Source organism: Echinops telfairi, unplaced genomic scaffold (assembly GCF_000313985.2).
Source record: "Echinops telfairi isolate 266 unplaced genomic scaffold, ASM31398v2 ScPeMD7_23;HRSCAF=83, whole genome shotgun sequence".
Classification (NCBI taxonomy): domain Eukaryota; kingdom Metazoa; phylum Chordata; class Mammalia; order Afrosoricida; family Tenrecidae; genus Echinops; species Echinops telfairi.
The window spans coordinates 83,930,844-83,956,163 of record NW_022103920.1 but is presented as its reverse complement, the minus strand read 5'-3'; the positions used below and the strand labels follow the sequence as shown (position 1 = coordinate 83,956,163).

At 45.3% G+C, this 25,320-nt stretch overlaps 1 protein-coding gene across 3 annotated transcripts in view; it reads left to right on the top strand.

Moving 5' to 3' along the window:
- SKAP2 (src kinase associated phosphoprotein 2) overlaps positions 1 to 20,962 on the top strand; it is a 188,718-nt gene extending 167,756 nt beyond the window's left edge. The window contains exons 11-13 of one of the 3 annotated variants that reach the window (XM_004702733.2): positions 4,553 to 4,665; positions 18,132 to 18,231; positions 18,653 to 20,962. In XM_004702733.2, coding sequence (XP_004702790.1) covers positions 4,553 to 4,665; positions 18,132 to 18,224 — 206 coding nt within the window. In that variant the 3' untranslated portion in view covers positions 18,225 to 18,231; positions 18,653 to 20,962. Of the gene's footprint in view, positions 1 to 4,552; positions 4,666 to 18,131; positions 18,232 to 18,587 lie in introns of all 3 variants that reach the window. The other 2 variants (XM_045288951.1, XM_045288950.1) reach the window with 2 other exon arrangements.
- The last annotated feature ends 4,358 nt before the right edge of the window (positions 20,963 to 25,320 follow it).

The following is a 25,320-nucleotide window of genomic DNA, read 5'->3' as shown; positions in this document are numbered from 1 at the left end:
TTTCGTTAAAAGAATGCAGCGAGCGGAACCAGTTTTTCATGGAAGGTAGCTCTAAAGCACTGCGCTACAGTCTTCCTTAGCGTCGATGACATGAAATTCTTCTCTAGCAACAGTTTTAAAGCTTTTGCATAGCTGTGACCTTTGATCTTCCGAGGCTGTCAAAAATGTAACACTAGAAGTTTGTTTGCCGGGCAGGGCAGTGAGCTGACAGGGGCATTGCTATCTTGCTGAGCATCACATGACTTGAACTTCTAACCTTACTTAAGAATGCTACAGATTATTCACATTGACAAATGTTGCTAAAATCCTTCACTGACTGACTAATTTATAGCCCTCCCCTCTCCATTTTGCCCTTCCCCCCCTTCTTTCCTCTTTCCTACCCTCCACTTTCTCTCCCTCCTCCTCCTCTCCTTCCTTCTCTCCCTCTCACCTCCCCCATCATTTGTACTTCTTAGAACAATAAACCCAAGGTGGCTTTTGTAATATTGTAAAAATAAGTCAGCAGCTAGAATAAGAGCGTTCATCAGTGACGTGAAAACAACTGAACAGGCTTACGTGCATTTTAGAATGTGTGTGTGACTGGTCCAGTTAGGGTTTCATCTGTTTGAATGCCATCTTAAACAGGGCTTTTCTTTTGTATGCGTGGAGAATGTTTTCCTTCCTGACCCGACTCTGCTCTCGAGCGTATGTTGAAGGCTGTGTATCCACTTAGCCACACTTAAAAGTTAACCAGAGGAGCTTGCTGCTCATTAAGTATAACTCCTAATTTATATGTCCAGATTTGACTTCAAGAATGTAAGCCTTGCCTCCACCAAACATCTGGAAAGGACTGAGCCACTTAGAGCCACGTTCTTGGAGTCATCTAGGCCGACACAGCGTAGTTCATAAAGACAATTACATCCCACTTTGCTGAGTAGTGACTAGGGATCTTAAAAGCTTGTGAGTGGCCATGTAAGTACAATTATTGGTTTTGTTTGGAGCAAAGAAGGGGATTAAAAAAGAAGAAGTTGTTCAAGGAAATGATTAGTCTAGACCACTAATAGACAACACAACTCTAACTTCCACTAACTCAAGACCTTAAGAACTCTATGGGCCCTGGCTAACGCCACCACCCACTCTGATCAGAATCACATTATGATTAGAGGATCCTAGATAGAGTGGGAGAGGGTCCCAGCTTGGGCTTTGATCCACAAGGTCAGCAGTTAGAAACCACCAGTCGTCCCTTGGGAGAAAGATGGGCTGTTCCACTCCCATAAAGAGTGACAGTCTCTGAAAGCCACAGGGGCAGTTCTACCCTGCCCTATAAGGACCCCAGCAGACCCCATTGGCTCCACAGCGGTCAGCGAATGAGAGGCCAAGTGGGAAGAGCATGTACAACAACATTCAGCATTAAAAAAGGTCAGGTTTATGGCTCCGATACGGCGGGTAGGATCCCCCTTAGACACCCTCCAAACCAGGGACGGGACACACTTCCAGAGGTCCCCACAACAGACTGGCCTATAACATGGACAGTAACACCCATGAGCGGTGCCCCTCCAGATGGTAGCGTTTGCCCAAAAGCTCAGTTCACAAGGCAGGAAAGAGGAAGGAATGATGGGCAACTGGAAACGGAGAACCCAAGGAGAGGCACTGAGGGACCACCACTGATGTCATGCAGCAAACCGTGCATACATTCCTGAATGGGCAACACTTTGGCTTTTGTAAGCTTTCACGCTTACCACGAGGAAATGTGTGTGTGTGTGTGTGTGTGTGTGTGTGAGAGAGAGAGAGAGAGAGAGAGAGAGAGAACTGAAACCCTGCGTGTGTGTGAGAGAGAGAGAGAGAACTGAAACCCTGCTCCCCTGAGGAGACTGCAGCTAATAAACATAGGGCCCCTGTCTCCTCCTAGGTGGTGCTGCCGCTACTCCATAGCGCCTGTCACATGCCAGCAAAGGGTGTGGACACGTCCTTGTAGGACATCAGCTCCCATGACTCTTTAACAGAGGCCACGTGTGGGGCGAGGAAACAAGGCTGGTCATTGGGTAGCATCATCACGGAGATTAGAGAGAGCTCAGCTGAAGCACGTGCCTTCTTCCAGCAGCGCTGCCAAATCGCGAGCTTTGCTGCCTCTTTACAGCAGTGAGATTTAATGAAATGCTCATGATGCACATCCAGGGAGAAATGCATCTTGCACACGGTGGGAGCCTCTCATCCCCTGGTGTGCTCCTCGAACTCCCATTAGTGTTAATGGGAGTCTCACCAAGCGCATCAAGGGGAAGAGAGACCCCAAAGTGATCTGCATTCTGTGTTAGAGAGCACCACAGACTTCTCTCTTCTTTCTCCTCTCTCCTCCCCCCCCTCACCCCAACCCCCTTTTGAAAACCTTCTGAGAGAAGAACAGTTGTGAAGGAAGCTGAGGAATCTAAAGGCAGCCCAGCCTGCTGGGGGGGCAAGCCCTAAACCTGCCCCCTCGTTTCCAGCCCAGGTTGTGTTCCTTCCACCTTTCGGACCAACCCTAGGGCTGAGCAGCTCGGGGAACCCACAGGAGAAATAGCCCCTCACCCGCCAGCTTTCCCCAGTTCCTGCCCGGGAGGGCCTTGTGTGAAATGATGTCATCCTCTTTGCTCTAATTCCTGGTCTTTTCCATTGACACTGACGGACTGCACAGGGCACCACATTTGACCCAGTTAGCAGTTGATGCAGTCCTACAAGAATGTTTCAACTTCCAAATCTCTATTTGTCTAAATAAGTGGTTTTCCAAAGAAATCAGTCACTTCATTATTAAGTAATTTTTTTTTTAAACTGACAATGTTTCAAGTGATCGGGCCAGTCAGAGTGCCCTCTAGTGCCCATTCATAGCACTTGCTTACTCTTGGCTGGGGGAAGGAGGTGTCTGGTGGGCCAGCAGGGGGAGGGGTGAATGTAATGAAGGGTGGCCACCAGCATTGTTGGCTCTTGGTTGGATCCCCCGCTTGTGCACGTCCGGGCTGGTCGCAGTGATGAGTGTTCAAAGGCGAGTGTGCAGAGACACAGTGGTCTCTGTGTCACCTTCCTGCCTTGCTCTCTCATGCCCCTCCCCCTCTCTTTCCCACCCCTCATTCTTAGAAAACAAGGGGGGAAAAACCTAATAGGGGCTTTTGCTCAGTTGAGTATTTTAGGCTTTGCTTATTTCTTTTTTGAAGCATAATTGAAGAAGTAGCATGCCATTTCCTAAATATTCAGAATGCATGCCTGCCTACTCAGAGACCATATTCTGCAGATTTTCTTATTGACCTGTGCACAGTTTTAAGGTGTTCAAAGAGAACGTCAGCTAGTCAACTTACCACTTAGCGTGCCTCGCAAACTGCGTACAACCAGACAGCACCCCAGTGTGCCGCGAACATGAACCGTTGGGCTGAGGCGCCTGCTGTTTGTAAGCCATATAACAAAACAAAGATGACAAGCTTGATCCGGCATGTGTCTCCACAGCTCTCCCCTCAGAATTCAAAGATGACATTCCAATGATGGAAGCCGTCAGCACAGACATGTGCTGCCTGGTTAGAGAATACACGGAAATCGTATTGATACTACTCGCATTCTTTTTGCGTTAACTCATCAAAACTCAATTATCATGAAATTAAAAACAGGAAATGGTTTCAGGGTAACAAGAGCATCCAGTGTATTTAACTCTGTGCTGCATTTCAGGAGACCCACATTGTAGAAGGGACAAAGCATTTGTCCCCGGTTTATTGTGGTATCACAGAGTGGAGAGGGCTAAATAATCAATCAGTTAATGGTCTGTATGGCAGTCAGAGCACATCACATCCATTGTGCTCAGGCAGTGAGAAGGATGAGCTGAGAACGCCCGTGTCGGTCCATGTTGATTCAGGGCCTGATGTCCTCACCGGGGCCGACAAAAAGACAGTTGGAAAATGCAGCTTCAGCAGTGATGATTTCAAAGTTTTAAAATGTTTTAGAAATCCTATCAGGCGGCGTTGGGCACAGGTGTCCCCAAAGGAAAGAGCTGGAACGGTCTTTTGTGTCCTTTTGACTTTTACCCTTGTCTGGTCACCAGCTTCTCCTTGTCGGAATTTCACACACACACACACACACACCCCAAACTCTGTTTCCGAGAAGGGATTTCTACTTGTGCTTTAGCTTCTTTATTGTGATGACGGTGATTATTTTTTAAAAGAAGCGTCTCAGATTCTGTGAGATGCTTTTCTCACAGGGAGTTCATCACATCTCTTGAATATTGGCCTTTCTAAGGCTGTGTGGCTGGCTTGCTGTCGTCAGAACAGGTTGCAAACGGCTTTAGGTTTATTGTATAAAATAAACAGGAAGCTACTTTTCGGGACTGGTTGGATGGGACTGCGTTGCCCTGACAGGTTTTAGATGAAAGGAGCAAGACATCTTGAAAATGACCTTCATTCTGTGGCAACAGAAAAGAAAAAGGAACCTGCGTGGGGATCGCAGGCTGCCCTTTGAGCCGGCGCAGGCCTCGCTCAGCCTGTTCTGGTGGTGTGGGTGAGCGGCACCGCGAGGACCGGGTTCTTGACAGCTCTGACTCCTGCTTTCTCCTCCTCCTTCCTAGGAGACAAAAGCACCGATTATGCCAATTTTTACCAGGGTTTGTGGGACTGCACGGGTGCTCTTTCTGATGAGTTGTCCTTCAAACGTGGCGATGTGATCTACATTCTCAGCAAGGTAAGAAGATATTCCCCCAAACACACTGTAAAGCCGGGTTTTCCTGCAGTTGGATTTTCCAGCATGGGGCGGGGAGGGGGCGGGAGGGCTGGAAAGGTGGGGCAGGGTGGGGAGGGGAGGGAAGGTCAATTGGAATTCTCTTCTGTCCTTGTTAACAATTTGGAGTTCACAATAATTAATTATTTTGTCAAGTGAAATATAATCAAATTTTAAACATAATCAGATAACGGCATCCAACTTAGCAGTGTTTACTTATCACTTCAGCCCTTGGCTCACACCCACCGGCTGCCTTCTCCAGAAACAATGTACTTATGTGAAAGTTAACATTGTAAAGTATTAGGTTATTTATTATGTTTTTCTTTCCTCTTCCTTTTTATTCTTCTGTGTGCTTATTCTGACTTTGTCTGCCATTCACTACTGGAAACACTGTGTTTATAGAACAAGTTTTTCATCTTTATGTAAATAAAGTGAGTGGTCCAACAATTTAAAAGCAATGCTTTTCCACTCAGACAGGCTTAGGTAATTTTTTTTTAAAGCTTAGTATACTGTATTTATAAACAGAACAGCAAAATGTATTGCTATGCACTCATCCTTATATATTTAAAAACTGTTGCCTCTGTCTCTTAAGATACTGGACCATTCAAACTCATTTTGTCCTTAGATGTAAGAGTCAGTTCCTTATCTATAATGACCTCTATGGGCTCTCTTAATAGTCATATCTAGTTTCCTTTACCAAAACATGAGGGTTAAAAAAAAAACACCTCAAAATGCCATAATGAAGAAAAAAAAAAACCCTCTTTCTCTATTTCATGAATCTCCTTTAGAAATAAATGCTTCCTAGAAATTAAAAAAATAAATATAAGGGGGATATTATATAAATCCCAAATGTAGGAGTTTAATATGGTTCTTGATCAGAGAAATAATCTTAGATTTCTCAGATACCTAATGACTTTATTAGATGCAGGAAATACTTTGTAAGTAAAGTCACTTACTGAATGTTAATACTAGATAACTGGGGCATAAGATTGTAATACAGAAAGTCATAGAACATTAGAACCAAATGGTCTTAGCAATCCATCCTCTGCTTTACAGACCAGGGAACTTGTGCCCACAAAGTGTCAGGGCCGGATACGAGCCAAGCATCGTGATTCCCAACCACTGTTCTTCTTACTTTTCTCTGTTCTGCTTATGTCTGTCTGCTTCCTTCCTTCTTGTCTTGGTTTTTTAATCCGAAGCATCATAAAGTCCTTACCATGTGCCAGAGCCCACTGTGTATGCCAGGAACAGAAAAGAAATAAGATGTAAGCATGTGTAAATTCTTGGGAATAAAGATATTCATGTACTAAAAACAACTAACTGTGACGATTGCTACTTGAGTTGCCCAAAGTTAAGACTTCTTTACTTATTTATACGAGTTTTCTGCATATTAGTAGTAGTAGTTTGTTTGTTTTTAAAGACGCTTTCTGTTCTTGAAAGCTGTAGTCACGTCACAACTATTAGATTAAACCTACCATTGAGCATGTAATTGTCCTGCGTGAAGGCAACAGCATTTTGAGGTAGCTAATATAGAAATCAAACTGATTGGTTTCGGTTCTTGTCAAGAAGCATTTTTGGAATTGGAAAGTATGTACTTAAATCTGCTTTGCTCATATTTTCTTCACTGGGTTAGCTGCAATTGTGTATAAAGTTAAAAGGCTGATTAGCTTCCACTTTGAATTTCAGGGTATAGGGATAAAGGCCATACAGCCATTTAGATTCCGTTTTCAGATTGGGAACTTGTGCGACCGCTGCAGATGTCCTGAACAGGCTTCTATATGAACCAGGCTTCTTCTGTCACTGAAAACCTTGTCGGCCACGAGTCAATTGCCAGGAGGAGTGTGACTCAGTATCTCTGAGACTCAGCAAAATAAGCATGTGCATATCGACTATTGCTGAGTCCCCAACATCCCTACCGTCGACTGTTGCTCAGAGAAATTAAATATAGACTCAGGCATAACATACTTCCGGGGTCCCGGGGGGAAGGATAATCCCTGTTCTCCCAAACCTTCTGTGTGGCGATGGTAGTTTCATTTGTGGAGTTTGATCATAGACCTGGACTAATGGCGGTCCAGCTCATGGAAAGCATATACTACCATCTCAAGTGTCTAAACGCTACGGTTTGGAGACCTGACCCAAAATACTACTTCTTTCAGTCTTTTACCAGGCTTGAAGTTCCACTATCAGCATGGCTTCATAAAGTACCTTATAGAAATATTAATTTTTGCTGGGTTTCATTTTGCTTTCCCTAAGAGATAAGACATTGTTAGCATACTATCATCCTTGGTTGAAATAGTTAGTAGAATCAAGCAGGTCCGTCTTGGTCAGGGGAAAGAGAAGGGCACTGAGGCGCACAGAATAGCTCTCCCTCAATGGGTGTGGACAAATTCTGGCCTAGGAGCCCTGGTGGCATAGTGGCTAGGCATTGGGCTGCTCCCCACATGGGCAGTGGTTCAAAACCACCTGCTGCTCCTTCAGAGACAGATGAGGCTTTCTATTCCCACCAAGAGTTGCAGCCTCACAGTCCACGAAACCCACAGGGGCAGTTCTGCCCTGTTTTATAGGCCGAATTTACTCCGTGGCACCAAGAATGGGCATTTACAGGTGGCTTGTGGGGTTGCCTTATGCTTGTGAAGCCTGCCTCTGGGCAAGTTCAGATGGGAATCTCTGGAGACGCTTTATTAATCTTTTATTGGCTTGGCCTTCCAGTTTTATCAAACGCTGGCAAACATAGGCTATACAGTAATACTCTAAGTTCATTTACTGTATGAATGAGGACTGCAATTTTGAATGCTTGGTATTATTATAAATTCAAGACTCAGTAGAGGAGAGCAATAAAGTGCTACAAGGGGCTGGCTTCCAGGTCAGGGCAGAGCTGCTAGTAGACACCTGTAGATTTTGGAGAAGTGCAATTGGTAGAGAAAGCGTGAGAGTTGTTATGTGTCTAGAACCTTATTTCCCCTTTCTTGGCGTTCTAGTTAGATTTCCTGGGATGGAATGAAATTCTACTATTTTAATTTATTTTTTACACCATCTAGTGGCTCAGGATGAGCGGTGCAGGTAATTGCAGCTAATGTGCACAAACTGGGGCCATAACTCCAGCTTGAAAGCTGGCTGTGGGTTCTTGCTGTCCTGCCTCATGTCAATACCATGTTAGCACTAACAATGTTGTTCAGCATTCTGAATCACATCCAAAATTGTACATATAAAGAAGAATACATTTCAAGGAGTCTAACCCAGTATTTGTGGAGACAAAAATGCATACTTTGTAGAGAAACTAATTTTTCGACTTTTCTAATGAGTGAAACAATTTACATTTGAAAGAAATATAACTTTTAGTAATTTAACAGATCAATCATTTAAAATATTACATAAATACCACAAGTTTACTTTCTGGAAGATTGGCAGTTCTGAAAATACTCTTGGCAAAAAAGGCAACAGATTAGTTTCTGAAAAGATGCATTCTTTTAATATAAATAAACACTTAGATAAATAATAAAATATGCATTATAACAGTATTTTAATATCATAAATGAAAATCCAGAAAAAAGATGTCTTTATTAAAATTCACTACATACGTATGGTTTTACTTGGCATATATCTTTTAAAAGTCATCCTTCTCTTTTGATTGCTGTTTGATTTTGCAAGATAATTCACTGTGATTAATCAACTTGGGTGATTTGTTTCTATTGGACTGTTTGTGAGAGTTACACAAACCTGCCCCCCCTCCCTTAAAGTGAAAAGTCAAATGTTGCAATAAAGAAGGAAGAGTCAGCCAATGCCCTGCCCTTCCCCGTTCCCTTTTAGCATTTTCCAATGGGCAGCTGTCATTGACCCTTGGCTGAGCTGGCCCCCACTTCCAAGTGTCCAGCATTTTCTCAGTTTTAACCTTTGAACCTCACGAATGATACTTCCAAATACTGCTTGCCTGAGAATGCAAGCTGGACACTTTAACAGTTTTGTTTTGTTTGTTTTTTCCATATTGAGTTCCTGCTATTTTTTATGTCTCAAGCTAAAACACTGATAAACTTCAGATAGTGGAGATTTAGGAATCTTGCCCCTCGCCCTAACTTTCCCCTGAGGTGGGTGGGGTGGGGACGGACACACAACAGGTACATGTGGGAATTAAACGCTGAAACACAAGGGTTGGCTTCAGTTCGTTAGGATAACTTTAATCAAACAAAGCAAAACAATGTATTCTTTTACTTGTTTAGCACTTCAGTTTTGTTGCTACCTAAACAGACATTGTTACTATTTTTTTTTTTTTGGATGACATGTGACATAACTTCAATAGCAGAATCCACGTTGTGTGGCAGTAGGGGTGGCCCATCCTCCGGCATGCCTCTTTGGCTCTGCCCTTCCGCCCTGCCAGCCTGGATCTCCATGCACTGTGCTAGTGCATCGTGCCGACTGGGACCCACCAGTCAATTGCTCACCACATCCTTATCCTTACTTCTAGAGCAATACATTATTTTGGAAGCATACGGCAGAAGAACTAGCCTGCAGTAGGAAAGAGGCATGCTGCTTTGTGTGGTATTAACAGAACGCTAAGATGAGAATCAGGAACCCTGGACACTCTTCACTACTAAGTGAGGGCATTTATGACTTCAGCTTGGCAGATTTTCACGAAAAAAAATAAGTTTAATGAAGAAATGTTATGGAGTAGGAAATTTAGTTTAAGAGAGTGTTCATGAACATAGACTAAATGGACATTTCAAAACATGTATTAGTTGATAGAACGTTGCCTCCTTTTATTTCTGTGACTCTTTCCAGTGATTGGTGAATTGTGACAGTCACACTGGTCATTTGCATTTTATTGTGAGACTGCAGAAATTTGGTTTCTAGGGGTTTTTTGGGGTTTTTTTTAATTTCAAACCTACCAGAAAAAAATACTGTCATTTACAAGTCACTGAGCTCTGCTGGTAGAGGGGAATCGGGGTAACTTCTTTGCTGGCTTCGTTGTTCACCCGAGACCCTCATCCCGTGTGCGGCTTGTGAGGAGAACTAGGACCTCTGAATAGAGGACATGCGTCCTTGGCTCTCAGCTGGCCGCCAGACGGTTATTTCATTTTGTGGCCTTTGGGGAAGGAGGAGGATTCGTACCGGCGATCGAATTTGTGTGGGCTCGGTGGCAGTTTCTGTGCTCTCAGCGTGAGAGTGTTGTCGGCGGAAGGATTAGCCAGGCAGACCTGCTGCCATGTGCCCAGCCTCTCTCCCCGGCAGTGAGCCGTTCTTCACAGACAGAGCAGCACATCCGATGTTCCGGTTCCACGCCTTGGCCAGACTCCTCTTCTGGTCTCCAGTCACGAGCACCCTGCTCAGCCCTGTCCGTGCTCTCTCGTACGTGAAGCGGAGGAAGCCTAGAAGAAAGAATGTCGACAGCACAAAGGGGAGGTGCTGATAGGAAGTCAGCTGGCAGGGTCGGCCCGCAGAGTGGCATGAGAAGCAGAGGGCAAGTCTGGGAGAAGCACGTGAGCAGGGAAGGAACTGGGCTGCAGGGCTGGGGTGGGTGGGATAGCCAAGGGTTGGTCAGAAGCAAACATAGGACAACCTTCAACAAAAGCACCACATCGATGCCTGTCTACTTAAAACTGCACTCCAATGACCCATGGCGTCTTAGCTCTCCTGTCGCCCGAAGCCCCAGAACTCAGTGTGTACAGCTGGCTGTCTGGCCTTAGAGAGGCCTCCTCCTCCACGTGCTCCCATCCAACCTGGAGCTGGAGATTCCAGGGAAAGCATTCGGCACGAGAGACGAGAAATCCATACACCGCAGATTAAGAAATATTTTAGAGTAAATGCTTCACCAGTGATGAATTACAGATGTTCCTTATTGAATGCTTGCCTATCAGAAATAACACAGACACACCAGTAAAATTTTAAAGAAGTGAAAATATAGCATTCTTCAAATCTCTTCAGAAGAGCAGATTTCTCTGGGAAATCTCATCGGATTGCTTCATAGTGCATTCCGAAGTTCTCTGTTTTCTGTGGCCCTGGTATTTTGATACACCAGTTAGGGAGAAGGGAGAAGGATGGGCTGCAGAGGGGTTGGTGGACTGAGTACCCACAGTGCCTAGGACATACTCTCACTGCTGCCAGTTGATCCGGACTCATCGGAACCCTGGCCCAGATGTGGAGGTTCCCAGTTGGGCTACTACCCGCAAGGCCAGCACATTGAAGCCACCAGCTGCCTTGTAAGAGACCGGCTTTGCAGGCCCAGGAAGAGAGAAACTCACAGGGGCACTTCCCGTCTGTCTGGGACGGTCGGCAGTAGTCAGAATTGACTTGATGGCAGGGAGTTTCATTTTTGTTGCTGTTGTTTAATCAATGCAGCGGGAGCGCAGAGCCAGTACAAGTCCACCCACTCAGCATTGAGTTTCTTCCCTCCCGGAGAGACTGATAGGAGAGGGAAAGCATTCCAGCCTTTCCCTCTTCATCTCCTTCTACTTTGCACCTGGTTCTAACCCCACGCTCAGCCACTTGCCCTTCTGTGAGCATGCGTGCTTTGAACTCTCTAGCCCTTTGGACATGTCATTTATGACTCACTGCCTCTGCAATGCCCTTTTCATATTCCACCTGGGGTCCTGTCAGCTTCCATGTAAAGCCTCCCCAGCCCCCGCCCCTGTTTGCTTCCCTAACTCCTTTTACTAGTTGCTTCTCTGTCACCTAACATCCAATGCTATGATTATCTGCTTAGCTCTTTTTCCTCAGTGAGAGGGAAACTGAGTCTTAAAAATCCTGAAATTCCCAGTCAAGGCCTAACTATATGGCAGACTGATGTTTATTGTGTGTTTTCCAAAATAGCATAAGGACAGTTGAATGTGAGGCTGGTGCAGGGCTGGCTGATGTCTCTTTTTGGTCCATAGGGTTGAGACGAGTCAGAACCAGTGCGGGCACCCAGGCACGACCACCTTTCAAACACAGTTAGAAAGGATGCGTCACAGAACCTGGACGGGGTCACCTTTCATAAAGAAACCGAGCTGCAGGGTAACGGGGGCAGGACGTAGAAGTCCAGAGGTCAAAGGACTACCATACGCGTCAGGGTTGACTCGATGGCAGTGAGTTTGCTCTGTTTGCTTGTTTAATAGGAGACCTTTGAGGACAATAGAGCTTTTGTTGCATTTGAACTTCAAAATGTCTTGGCAGCCAGCCTGGAGAAAGGAGAGACAGGATAGGCAGCTCAGAACTCCTGGTCATCATGCAGTGGGGGCTGAGCTCTTCCTTTGGAACAAGCCACCGAACCGTTCTCATGCCGATGGGTGCCTACTACCCACATCGCTTGTTTTCTTTTCTCCCTCACCTTTCGTGCATGGTTGCGGGTCATCATTGTGATTCTGCCTCCCCCCCACTACTCTAAGGAACTCGTTCTTCCCTTACAGGGTTGGTTTCTCCTTTTAGGGGAAAGGAATCGAGGCGCCTTGAGGTACACAGCTTTCCAACCGAGCCCGCCACAAGTACAAATAGAAAGAACCCTTCAGGACAAACGTGTCCAATGGCGCACAACTGATGTTTGCAGAACTAACCCACAGTTACTTCACAGAGGGACCTTTTATACTATGAGGGGGAAAACCAAACCAGAAACCCAGCATTACTGCAGACTGTCAGTCACCTGGCTTTCTAATCATTGATTGGGGGTGGCCTGCAGAGGACAGAGTGCCCCTTCCGACAAATGGGTTCTGCCAACAGTTTTCTCAGAGTGCCCTCATTTGGGAGGTGGGGCGGGGAGGGGGTAGTGGTCGTGTGTAAGAGCCTGAAAGATTGGGGACCTTGCCTCATTTATGTCTTTTTCAAATCTCATTGATGTTTGACTGCTAATAGGCTACTGATTGAACAACTTTTCAAGTTAATGCATATATTTTCAGAGCTGGTCCCATGGCCTGGTTTCCAAGGTCTAAGAAATAGGAGGATACGCTCTTCTGTGCCATTGTGCAAACTCGGAGGGAGACCTACTGGTCCTGGAGAGAATTACAGATAGACCCTCTAACAAGAGACAGAGAAGTTCATTGTAGGCACTAATTTAGCCCCCATTCTCTAGGAACTAAATAAACATTGAACTGAAAACGGACAGAAACCTAAAAACTGCCACTAACAGACGCCATGGCGCTGTTGTCCTTTTGCAGTTCCATCTCTTCCGGAGCTCTGCTGGACTGACCTTCCACTTTAAATTTCAAGTCTGGGAATGTGGAAATTGACGCTGTGACTTCCTTCTTTTCTGTTTGTAAACGGGGACTGGTTTTCTGAAAGAAGGGGGAAGGTACAACCCCCACTTCTTATCTAGCCTCAGCCATAGTCACTGTCAAGAGTTACAGTTCTTGTTATCAGCTCGCGGATTCCTTTGCCTCCCTCGCTTGAACAAACAGTGTGTGCAGAGCAGGGAGGGAAAACACGGAGATCTGCGAATGAGAGCCACACCTGCCCAGGAAATGATGATGTAATGAGGCAGGTTTCCACGGCCTCTGGGAAGCTTCATGTCTTCAAGGGGGCTCGTGAATGGGAGGAGTTCTGACATCACAGGACCTTCCAGACTGCTTTGTCACTACGCTCACCTAGCAGATTAGGAAACTAAGGCCGTTCGTGTGCAGGGAACAACGCAGCCAAGCTCCTGTTGCGCATCATAGTGAAGCTTCTCCGGGAAGATGCAGGAGAACTAGGAGGCTTCTTCATGTTCCTTGTTGAAGACAGTAACAAAGAGGCTGGAGTGGTTGGTCTGAAGGAAGTATTTGTATTTTCTAACCCCTCCCCCCCCAGTACTGATTTCATTTTTCATACTATAAAATGCTTAGGAATATTTTGAAACCATTGAAAATATCACAGTGACTTTGTTACGATACACTGGCAAAGTGCACTGGCTCTTAAACTAGGTATACTTCACATCTTCCCCCCCAAATGGCCACCTTTCCCTCCCAGACGCGTGTGTGAAAGCCCAGGTAGGCGGGGTGGGGTGGGGCTGGAGGGGCGGTGGGGAAGGGCCGCTGGTCTTTTAACCTTCCCAGCCGCTGGTGCATGCAAGCAGTGGTCGTGACCTTCTGAAAGGGCCGTGCCTCTCACTTCCTTGTACCGTATGCTTTTCAGAAAGTGCTGGTGCTGAAAGGGTCTCAGGAAACGTTGGGCCTCATTTAAGTGTGAAGGAAATACCGGAGCAGAGAGAGATTTCGTTAATGGGGAAGTGCGGACGACATATGTTTACAATGGGGCTGGACAGGTCTCTGTGTCACTTTATCAAAACTGGCTGACGTTCCAGCCCTAGTGTGCCATCTTGAAGCGATACAAAGACTTTAATTTGCTTCTTAATAAATATTAACATTTTAATGACCGAGTAAAACAGGTAAATGCGGCTTTAATGGTATGCAAATTGAAAACACAGTAGTTCTATCGCGAGCATCCAGGGCTGCTGGGCGATGATTTTCCCCAGATTATTGGCCAAGTTTGGCTTTTGTGCTTCTCCGGCTGCCACATTACGTTTCTGCCTTGAAGCCATCCATTTTGCAGATATTGAATTTCTTTTGAGTACTATTTTTATACAATAAGCATCACTACACCCCGGAATCTTGATAGCATTACTCCGCAAGGAGAAAGCAGCTTTGTGTTAGTAATTACCTAGCATTGTCAGGAGCTGACTGCAGGCCTCTTCCTAGTGATAACAGAATAACCGCATAATGTAGCTTTATAGCACGTGATTAATAGAAAATAATTACATGTCCTACAAAGGGATGCAATATTTCTTATAAATTGACTAGAATGGTTTCCTGTAGATTAAAGGACTCTTCATTATTTTATCAGCCCTCCTGAAGTACAGTCACTGGCTCGTGTTAGCATCTCGGTGGCTGGTAAGAGCAAAGCGAGTGAAGGGTTCCAGATGGCAGACCTTCTTGTACCTGAGAGCTCATGGCCATAGAGAGGACACGATGCTTCCTCCCTTTCAGAGATGTAGATGGCAGCCCGGATGGTTTGGTCTTTCTACTTTTTGTTTACCTGCAGTAGGAGGTTTGAGGACCTTTTTTTTTCCCTTCCCACTTTTAATGACCCACCTGCGACTTTCTAGTACAATAATAGAATTAGTATGTGAACCGCAAGACAGACCTGTGTGTCGATTGCAGTATTTTCCACTGTGAGTAACGTGTCATTGGTGATTACATTTGTGTGTGTGTGTGTGTGTGTGTGTGTGTGGTGTGTGTGTCGGGGGGCAAAGAGGGAAGGCAAGTCTTCGTCCTCCGAAGGAAACCTTCGTGACGGGTGGCTCTCCAGGCTGGAGTGGAGAACACTGTGCTCCAAGAAGCATTTTCATTCCAATTTATAGGCTGCAAATGGTTTAATTGGGATTCATGTTGCTCAGGAGGCTCATACAGCGGCTGGTAATGATGAGCGTAGCAGCTCCTGTGTTTGGGGTCCTGTCGACACACGCTAATGGTGCCCGTCTAAATCTATACAGTTGCCTCGTAGATTTTTACCTCCGCATAGTTTATCTCGTCTTTTAATTCCACACAGGAGTATTGTACGGGATTCTTTACGGGTGTGAAGTAATAAACATTCTGGCTTTTATTTGTGCCCTCTTCTGATGTAAATCTGCCATGTTTTTAGCATTCTTTTTATGAGGGGTATATTTCATCTGTTTTTCAATTATTTGAAATTAATTAAGTAAAACATATATGACTATTTTAGTCTAAAATTAAAAATACGTACGTGCTTATGTGTGTGTATGTATGTATGTGTGTGTGTGTGTATATATATATATATATAAACGCTCCTTGTGAGGAGCTGTTTTACAGCTGAATAAGCTCCTCCCTGCTGTTTACTGCCGTGCTTCCTGCCGAATGAGCCTTGCCCGCCTACCGTGGTGTGCAGGATGCTCTCAGGTGTGAAGTCCATCATGGGGCTTTGTTGAAGTGGCAGGTGGGAAATCGGTTTCTTACATTTGGATGGGAGACTGCATCCCAAGAGCAGTAACTGCCTGTAACTGGCAGTGCAGAGTATACCAGAAGCAGGACTTTGTAAAGGAAAGTGGACTTGCTGCTTTGGAGAGCGGAAAGTTCTCTGGAAGCAGGTTTGGGTCCTGAGAGAGCCTCTCACAGAATGTTCTGGGTGTCTGCCACTTGAGAGTCTAGCTCCTGTACTCCCTCCCAATAGCTAAAGAAAATGTCTGATGGGCATTAGGTAAGAGAATCCGTGTTGAGACGCGTTGTTCACTCTCTGTTTTGAAGTCTGACAATGTGGGCTTTTGGCCTCTGGGAGGCTAAGGACCTTTGTTTTGTTAAGCATTAGGCCCTAATTACATCCATTGCCTTCAAAATGGAAAAGAGCAGTTTTATTAGGTATCTCCGACCATGTAATGATGGTTAGTCATAGCTTTCATGGAGTTGATCTTTTCTTCACATAAATCCATCCCACATAGATTATACCCATCCATGCTTTGAGCTGGGCATCAGAGTGCTGTTGCTCATATGTTTGGACTCACAAAACCCACACTAGCCATGAACTTTTACACTAAAAATGTTGAGCTCACAACTGGCGAACCAAACTTTATAGCCGTGCCCTCATTAGAATCAGTGCAACCTTACCCCCTCCATTTCCCTAGCCTTTCCTTCTCTTCCAGGAAGCCTAAATCCCTACTGTTTAAAAAGAGAATTTTTTAAAGCACCTATAGGTTTTTATCTTCTAATTTCTCAGCTGATAGGTAATGTATCAATCCAGATGCTAATGCCACTGCACAGCTTTGAGGATGACGTAATTGCTCTCTCTGATGGTCAGATGCTCACTAATCAATATAAATGGTAGCTCTCTGCTGGCACCACCCCTCCCCTGCTATAGCTCGATATGCATATGCACATTTCTCCGTGACCACAGTGTCAGAGAATTGCCACTTATTGAATTGCTTTGGGGGTAGATTTTAAAAAATTTGTCTTACATGAAAAATAAAATTTGGGGCTGGCAGTGCTTTTTACAGGAGCATTGCTTCTAGAAGATGCCAGTCTTGAAACTTGTCATTCATTTTGCTGTGTTTGTATCTCACTAAACGTAAATAAATTTGAGATAAAAATGCATTAGTCAATCTGGCAAACACAGGGGATGACTCTGGGGCGCTCCCCATGCCTGAAGCGGCAATGTAGCTGTGGACGGAGGGGAAGCAGGGAGAAGGGAGGCCCAGGTTGGGCTCACGGGCAAAGTCAAGGCAAAAGTAACTCATCAGTCACTTCGGGCTTTTTGTTTTGTTTTGTAGCCAGATTAATATTCACCTTCTAACTTGAGACACTTTTTATTTCCTTTGATCTTCCATTGTAAGGAGAAAGCTACCACCACTTTTAAACTCCTCCGACCCGCCCTTTGGGAGAAAGATTGTCTACTCCCATCTCGAGCGACAGTCTCAGAAACCCTTAGGGGCAGTCCCACCCTGTCCTATCAGGTCCCTGCAGGTCAGCATGGCCTTGATGGCAGTGAGTTTGATTTTTTTATTTTACCCACCCTTTATCTCAAGGCGGATCAAAGAAGTAGCTATTTTAAAGGAAGTCGCTTTAAAAAAAAATTTATAAAATTATTTTAAATCATTTTATTAGGGGCTCATACAACTCCCATCACAATCCACACACACATCAACTGTGCAAAGTGCACCTGTACATTCATTGCCCTCATCATTCTCAAAAGATTTCCTCTCCACTTAAGCCCCCGGCATCAGCTCCTCATTTTTTTCCCTTCCCTCCCCGCTCCACCCTCCCTCATGAGCCCTTGATAATTTATAAATTGTTATTTTGTCATATATTGCCCTGTCTGACGTCTCCCTTCACCCACTTTTCGGGAAGTTGCTTTTTTAAAGGAGTCTTTTTGTGAATTATTTTGTAAAGCAAAATAATTGTGTGTGTGTGTGTGTGTGTGTGCATGCACTGTGAATATGAGCTTACTTTCTAATTAATGTGTTTAAAAATGCTTATTTATAGTTGAGTTCCTTAAGAAAGCCTACCGATAACATTTCAAATCATTTTAGGCACTATTGAGTGTAAGAATTTAGATAGTTTATTGCGGAGTGGGGGGAGTATACGTCTTAAGAGTCTAAGCTTCTTGAAGGCAGACAGAGTCCCAAGTATCCTGGCTTTGACCTCTAGCCTGGAGTTTGCACGGGCCAGGTGCTCCTAGGCTGGTGCGGGAAGAACAGGAGAAGCAGGCCCGCGGCGTGTCCTCTAGCCGGTCTCATTCTCTAGGTTCATCCTGAGACGTTTCTGCGTTCTATTCCAGGTAATAAACAGGCTTTGTCTTATTGGCTAATTTAAATCCTTTCCTAACAGCATTTTTAAAGTGTCCAGAAACAAAACGATTAAAATGTTTCCATTTTCAGTTCAAGCTCATGTAACTTTGTATAAAGAAATAACATTTCTAAGAAGTTGCGAACAAACGACATTGTACTTACACCAGTCTAAAGGTTAATCTTGCATATTGTTTTCAATTAGGAATACAATAGATACGGCTGGTGGGTAGGAGAAATGAAGGGAGCCATTGGCTTGGTGCCTAAAGCCTACATAATGGAGATGTATGATATTTGAGTCTTGGGTAAGTACATTTTAATCCAATAGTCTGTGATAGCTCGTATGCTCTCTTGTGCTCTGCCTTCTGAGTTTTGTCTTGTAGTTTTCTGTGGAACACGCAGATTGTGCCCTTCCTCAATTTTTTTTGTTTGCTTTCTCTTATCTGACCTGATTTAAAGAAATAATAAAAATCCTCTACAATTTGCTTCAAAAAGGAGTATTTAGAGGACGTTCTTGTGATCATTGCCAGCTGTTCTCGCAAGCACCCTCCTCTTTTAGTAAAAGACCATTTTCATGGCCTTGCTGAGGAGCTGCATTGACGAAAAGGTTGAGTAAACATTCAACTATCCTTGGTTAAAAATGTCTGTTCTTTTTCCTAAGCAGGAAATACCAACATGTAGTCTGAAGGACAACATTAAAGTGCACCTTCCCCTTTTTGTCTGCAGAAAAGGAGAGGATCCCTGTGCTCATCGGACTCGCGCGGCCTCGTGGAAGCATGAGGGACAGCTCATAACCTTTCTTTGTTTTGTTGAGCATCGTTTGTCTTCGACTGTTATTTCATGCAGTCATTTGTTATACTATTCCTCTGATGTGAAATTTAATGAAGGGTATTAATGTAAATCAGATGCAAGCACTAAAGTTACACCTGTTGCTTTTTTTTTTTATAAAGAAGTAATTGCAGTTCTTATCTACCCATCTGATTTGTGTGATGAGTTCAGCACTGTTTTATATGTACGGCCATCACGACTATGACTCCTGGTGTGCCTCCTAATCCCTTTTAATTATCAGAAATTATTTTTTAGAATGCAACATGCCATTTTGTAGAAATGTTAGTGGCCGATATCCGGCGAGGTTTGGGTAGATGCTCGCCAGAGTCGGTGGTTTTGTTAAAGCTTTGCAGACAATCTAGTTCTCGTGCATTTTCCACACAGCAGCAATAAGTTTTCCTGCAAGGACGTTTACCGATGGCACATTTGCTCCACGTGAAATATGACCCCGGGGAACCAACATCACACCTGCACACGGTGGGGTGGTGCCACCTTCAACACAGTGCCAGCTAGAAACCTGGTTTGGGCAAAGCACTTTGTCAGTAATAAACGTCCTCATTCTGCACTGGGCTTGCTGCCATTTTGTACCATGGTTTTGTTTAAATCCAGTAAACCAAACAATGCCTGAGAATCACCATGCTGGCTGCACTGATACGATGGTGTCAAGAAGCTCAATGCATTCCCAAAGTCAAAAGGCATAAGCAAGCACGCTCTCATCCTCCCTTATCATTGCCGGGCTAGGGCGGTCCCCAGGGGGTGGGAGATCGTGTGTCCCCTCCACCTTCTCAGAGTCCGAGGAGAAAGGGCGGCGTGGAGAGAGCATGGTGGTAGCGAGCATCGTCACAGGTGCCAACAGGCGCTCCAGTCACATCCTGTGGTGCCCGAGCAAGATTTGTAGAATCACGTTGTACTTTTTCAGGTATATTTGAAAGCCAAAGGTATGTTGAAATGCCCAGAAGGTACCATAATGGCCACACTATCAATCAAAATGCCTTGCTGATTTTACAATTAGTTGGAGTGGAGACCATCTCCTAATACTGCATCGTTAAGCAGGTGCTCTCTTCGTTGAACTCCAGAACAGTTGTCACCGTGCACCCTCTGTGTGTGTATTTATAGAAAGCTCTTTCAAGCAGTATTTCAGAGGACACATGTCAGAACTACCCCGTCCAATTCCAAATGTTTAGAAAAAGAAGGGTGGGTTGAGGCTTTAGCTCTCCCCTGCCCTTCAGAGTTGCTGGAAGTCCGAATGGGTTCCATGGCAGTCGACTCTGGTTTGGTGGGAACGCTCCCGTGTGCGCAATGGGCATCGTCAAGCCAGAGCAGCCACTTGCATTTTTGACGGCGGCCTTGCTGGAAGATGGGGAAGCATGTTGCGCAAGCCGGAGAGCCAGGAATGAACTTGGTACCCTGATCCTCACAGCCTGGGCGGCTGAACAGCCTCGGCTTCCACCGAGGCCTGGCTTGCAGACGCTGGGTGTGTGCGGCCCGGCCCCGGGAAGCTGGTAGTAGCAGGCCAGTAGATGGCAGCAGCTTCTCATTACAGGCCCACCCACTTGGCACCCCCTCCCCCACTCCGGCACCGAGGCACCCAGAATGTAAAATGTTGAGAGGATTTCGGCCTCTTTTTACAGTTAATCCAGGAGAGGGAGTCCTTCGCCAACTGATGACCAACCACCCCAAACCTGCTAGCCTTTCTGTGGCCGGGACAACACCAAAGTAAAGTGTTACTCCTGTCCCCAGCACCCGGCCTTTGTTCTTCTTAACTTCTGTCAAGGTGAGGGATCTCAGAAAGGAGAGGCAAACGGGGCACAGTTGGACCACAGGAAAAAGCGGCATCCACAGGGTCCTCGAGGAAACCACCATGCGGTACCAGGGAGGAAGTTTCCTGTGCACCCTTGACAATACATCACACACTCGTCAAGATCATAATCATAGCATTAATGGGAATTTAAACAACACGGCTTGTTAGAAAATATGCTAATTGCTATGTTCTCATTATGTTTGCCTAGCTTTTATTTGTTTTTCTATGAACAGTTAGAGAGCTCATTTTTTTTCCAAAGGTGATTGTAAGTCATATTTTATATAGCATTTTGCTTGATTATTGGCTCTGTACTGAATTTGTACTCTGTTGCCATTAGATCTTACAATAATGTTCCACTCTGCAAATTTTTAAGGTTCAAATAAAGTTTAATTGTTTGCAAACTGTTATGATGCTAATAATTCAACAGCCTGCTGTGTTACTAATGAAATTACTTTGTTATGATTAATTTGGAAAATAGTGTGTTGATTGTAGTAATTAAGCACAACAAGGTGAAGTAAATGATTCTAATGCCATCTGGCCTCCAAACTGAATGAAGAAATGAAATAGGGCTGTCATCTGAATTTATTCAAAGAAGTAAGGATAATACAAATGGCTTTCATTGCCATAGGAGTTAGACTTAACCACAGCTCACACTCCATTCTGGCTTTGCCTCTTTTGCTGCACGGAATATTTTCTTTGATGAAAAAGAGTGCTGTTTTTGGCCCAGGAATTGTTCTGAATACTTGGTGTGATTTTGAACCGATTGCTTTTACCTTGCGCTATTGTAATTACAGATCATTGTATGAAGTATTGTTGGATCACAGAAAAGCACCTTTCGGCTGTTGTAGGTTAATCTACAGCTGTGGGTTTTTTTGAGACTCATTTGGTTTATTGACAATGCCCCATGCTGCCCTCTGCTCTCAGAACAGCTCTCAGTCTCAAAAGAACCCAACCCAAGTCCCTGAGGTTGGCCTTTTAGCATGGCTTCCTTCCCTGCAGGAGGACAGAGCAAGGGCCCCAGCCTGATCCCATCAAGCCGCTTTTGGGATGGGGAGATGCCTGAGCATCACACAGTGCCACTCTCTTTGCAGCCGCGACTGCAGGGGTCACCTTTACTGGGGTGCAGAGATGGTGTGGCCCCTGCCTATCCTGAGGCCACCCTAGAACAATCACCCCGCAAGGAGGAGAGTAACCAGACCCAGACACACACTTTTTGCTCCCCCTCCTTCAGACTGTCCCCACCACTCCCCGAGATCCAGGCCCTGGCAAAGGGACTGGTGAGGGAATGGGGAGGGAGGGAGGAGGTCCAGGGTCCTCCCTGTTCTGTTGCCCTGGTCTCTGAGGGGCCAGTGTGGGGTTTTTGTGTTTTGTTGCTTGCAGTGTTACAAGCACTTGAATATATCCTGGTGACAAAGAGTAGAATTTCAGTTCAATTGTTTCTAAAATGTTTGTAGCCATAGCCCTCTCCTAAGTCGTACAGCTTCAGTTTTTCCTGTGTTTTGTTTCTTTGTGGTCTCATCTCTTGTTGTTTACTTCCTCACATCTGGTTCTCTCCAAGATCGTGCTGGGAAACAGAACTACTGGTAAGTCCCAGATGGGAGATCTAGATGTGCAGCTCATCCCTATGGGAACACTGACCCTGATAATACTGTTGTGTGAAAATTCGAACGTCATCATTGAGACTGAATGCAACATTGTAAGACTTGTTCAATCCAGTAAAGGACCTCTGAATTTTTGATAAACCAATCTTTGGTACTTCAGTCGTTGAGTAGAATTATAGACACAAACCTGATGAGAATCACTTATACTTATTTTGAGTTCAATAGATTCAAGGCTATTGAAAAGCAGTCCACATAGTAAAAACTGAGGTAATTGAGGGTTAAACTGTGGTCGAACCACAGAAAACACAGACTCACTGGAAGTTGAAAGAGTGCGATGAATATACGCACCATGAAAAGATTCTTTACAGTGGCCTGATATGTCAGCTATATACTAAGTATTCCAACCTGCAGAGAAACAAATAAGTGGCATGCTATGAAAGTATCTTAAGTTAAAGTATGACTGACGCTGATATGCCTTCAAATACTTCCACAGTTGAGCATCTGGGCTGGGGACAAGGAATTCCAGAAACCCTCAGCTAGAGCCGAAATGGATGAGTCTTCCAGAAGTCCCATCAGTACCTCTGAAGGGTTAGCGTTGTGCTTTGATAGGTGCTTACGAAATGACACGGCCTCAGGTACCATGCAATCCTACTTCACTGTTGTTTTGCTTGTGGGGCGTTTTCATTTGTTTTCACTGGTGGAACCTGTCCTTTCATTACTTGGACGCAAATGCAGGGTTTGTTGTCAGCCTCGTACAGAGTCTCTGGTGAGCATCCAGTTAAGTATTGGTTAATTAACTGATGGGGCACCTGACTGTTACTTTAAGCCTGCAGTTGAAGCAGAAAAGAGCTTGTGTTCATAACATGGTAGAGAAAAGCTCGTCAGCTATTTGATACATCGGCTTTCTGTCCTCAGTTCAAAATCCAAACCAACAACCAGAGTGCCCCCTCACTGAGCTCCCTTAAGGGCATCAACAAATGGGGTTCATCTGATTGTTAGTAACGGAATTGGGGGAGATTGGGAATCACCCGAAAGTCGGGTTGTGAGAGGTGGTCTTTAATCCTTCTTGTGTTCGGCCTCGGACTCATTCAGAGGAGACACAGGCATCTAGGAGGGCTTGGGGCGCTGTGATGTGACCTCACTTTCCAGTGTGCCCCAGATCGCGGCAGCCCGGTATTCCTTCTGGGCAGTAGCAGAGAGGCCTGGCCTCTGCCTTCTGATTGCGGAAGCCGGAATTTCTAAAAGTTAGAAGTTTCCCTTGTCATCAGGCCAACCATGATTCCAGTTTTGTCTTTTCCTCCTCCTCCTCCTCCTCCTCCTCCTCCTCCTCCTCCTCCTTTAACGTGGCATGCCTATATTAATTTGAGTGCTTGGAATCTCCAAGACAAAAAGACAGACACACGGACCTGTAAGAACTGGAAAAAGACACATAAATGCAGAAAGATGTTCAAGTCTAACAATTGTGATTGTTTAGCTTCGGCCTGGGCACAGGGCTGGAAGTTGAACAAGTGAAACACGTTTGAAGGTGTACCTAGGTTAAAAGAGGAAACTTCCCTCCTAGCCCACCTTCGTCGTTGCTTTCCTGAACACCGGCACCTGGGGATGTATTTTCTTGGCGTCTCTCCGGCCCGTTCTCACAGAGTTCTGGTTTATTAGCCAGGCCTCAGCTAGAGATGAGATTGGGCCAGTTGTCTGTGTGCCGTGTGCGCGCCTCAATTTTGTGATATAAAAATGTCACACCAGCAAGAGTAAAAAGCAGGTGCCGTTGTGTAGCTTGTGAGGCAATTTACCTCTTGTTTGAGGAAAGTGTCACACAGGTCCTGACAGAGGAGGAAGCTAATGACACCAACGTAAACGTATGCCAATTAAAAAGGAGACAGTCCAACAAAGAAGCAGATTCCCATCTAACTGCCACCTCCTCCCAGAGCCTAAGGGAGCTCACTCAGAAAGCCTCCTGTCCCCGGAGTGGTTTCAAACTATCACACCAACTGGGATGACAACAGTTTAATGAAGACTCGTCATCACCCTAATAGAAGGGGCTTCTGAAAAATCCCGTGGATTAATTGGATTTAATGGAATTTTACTCTGGACTTTTCAAAGCCCCACCCCCAACCCCAATTTCCAGAATGTCTACTGTGTGTCATGAAGCCTACTTTTCATTTAATTCTTATAACTAACCCACGAGAGGACTTCTAGTTGCTAGTCCCGTCTCCCTGGTTCGGAAACAGGAAGAGTCCAGAGTGAGGCCATGACACGGCCAGGTGTCACACACGATAGGACCTCCCTTTCTCCTGAATTCCCCAGTCCCAGCTCAGTACCGAGTTCAAGCCAAATGTTTCATTGCATTCTTTGCATCTGATATTGCCAGGAACCATGGGACTGAGCGCAACCCTCCATGCGCACCAGCAGCCAACACCACCACGTCTCTCACCGTCCTCACAATTGCGCTTGCACCCGTTGTGTAATGATCCTGATGTCCTTTTCCAGAACCTGGCCCTTCCTGAGAACAGATCTGAAGTACCTGAGATGACGTCTTGCGTCTGAGGAGCCTCCTGGCTGTGCTTCTTCCAAGAGATCTTCTTCTTCTTCTGGCAATCCACGGCCCTTGGATTGCTCTTCACAGCACCATGGTTCGGTTGCAGCAAGACTCTGGCCTTCTTCCTCATTCACCGTCCAGCTTTGGCAGGCAGGTAAGGAGAGAGAAAAGACTGGGTTTGCATCAGGTGCACCTCAGTCCTCACAGGGGTCTCTTTGCTTTTAATGCTCAAAAGAAGTGTCTTGCAGCAGATTTGCAATGATAGGATTTGCTTTCTTGACTGCTGCTTCCAGGGGCATCGATTACGGACCCAAATAAAATGTTGAGACCCTTGACGACGTCAGCATTTTCTCCCATCGTCATGTTCTTTACGGGGGGCCGTTATCACAGACCCTCCGAACATGCTTCTTGACTGGTGGGTGATGACACCATTCATAGGAAATGATCTTTGTAGCATGTGGTTGATGGAGGATTGGGGTCATGGCCTGGAGCAGATCAGAACCAGGTGATCTGCAGTGGAGAATGAGCTTTGACTCAGGAACATTTCTGTCTCCTAATTCCCAGTCTAAGTGAACATTGGAAGTCAATCAAGGGAGGGAACAGAGAGAAGACAACAGGCCACTGGCGG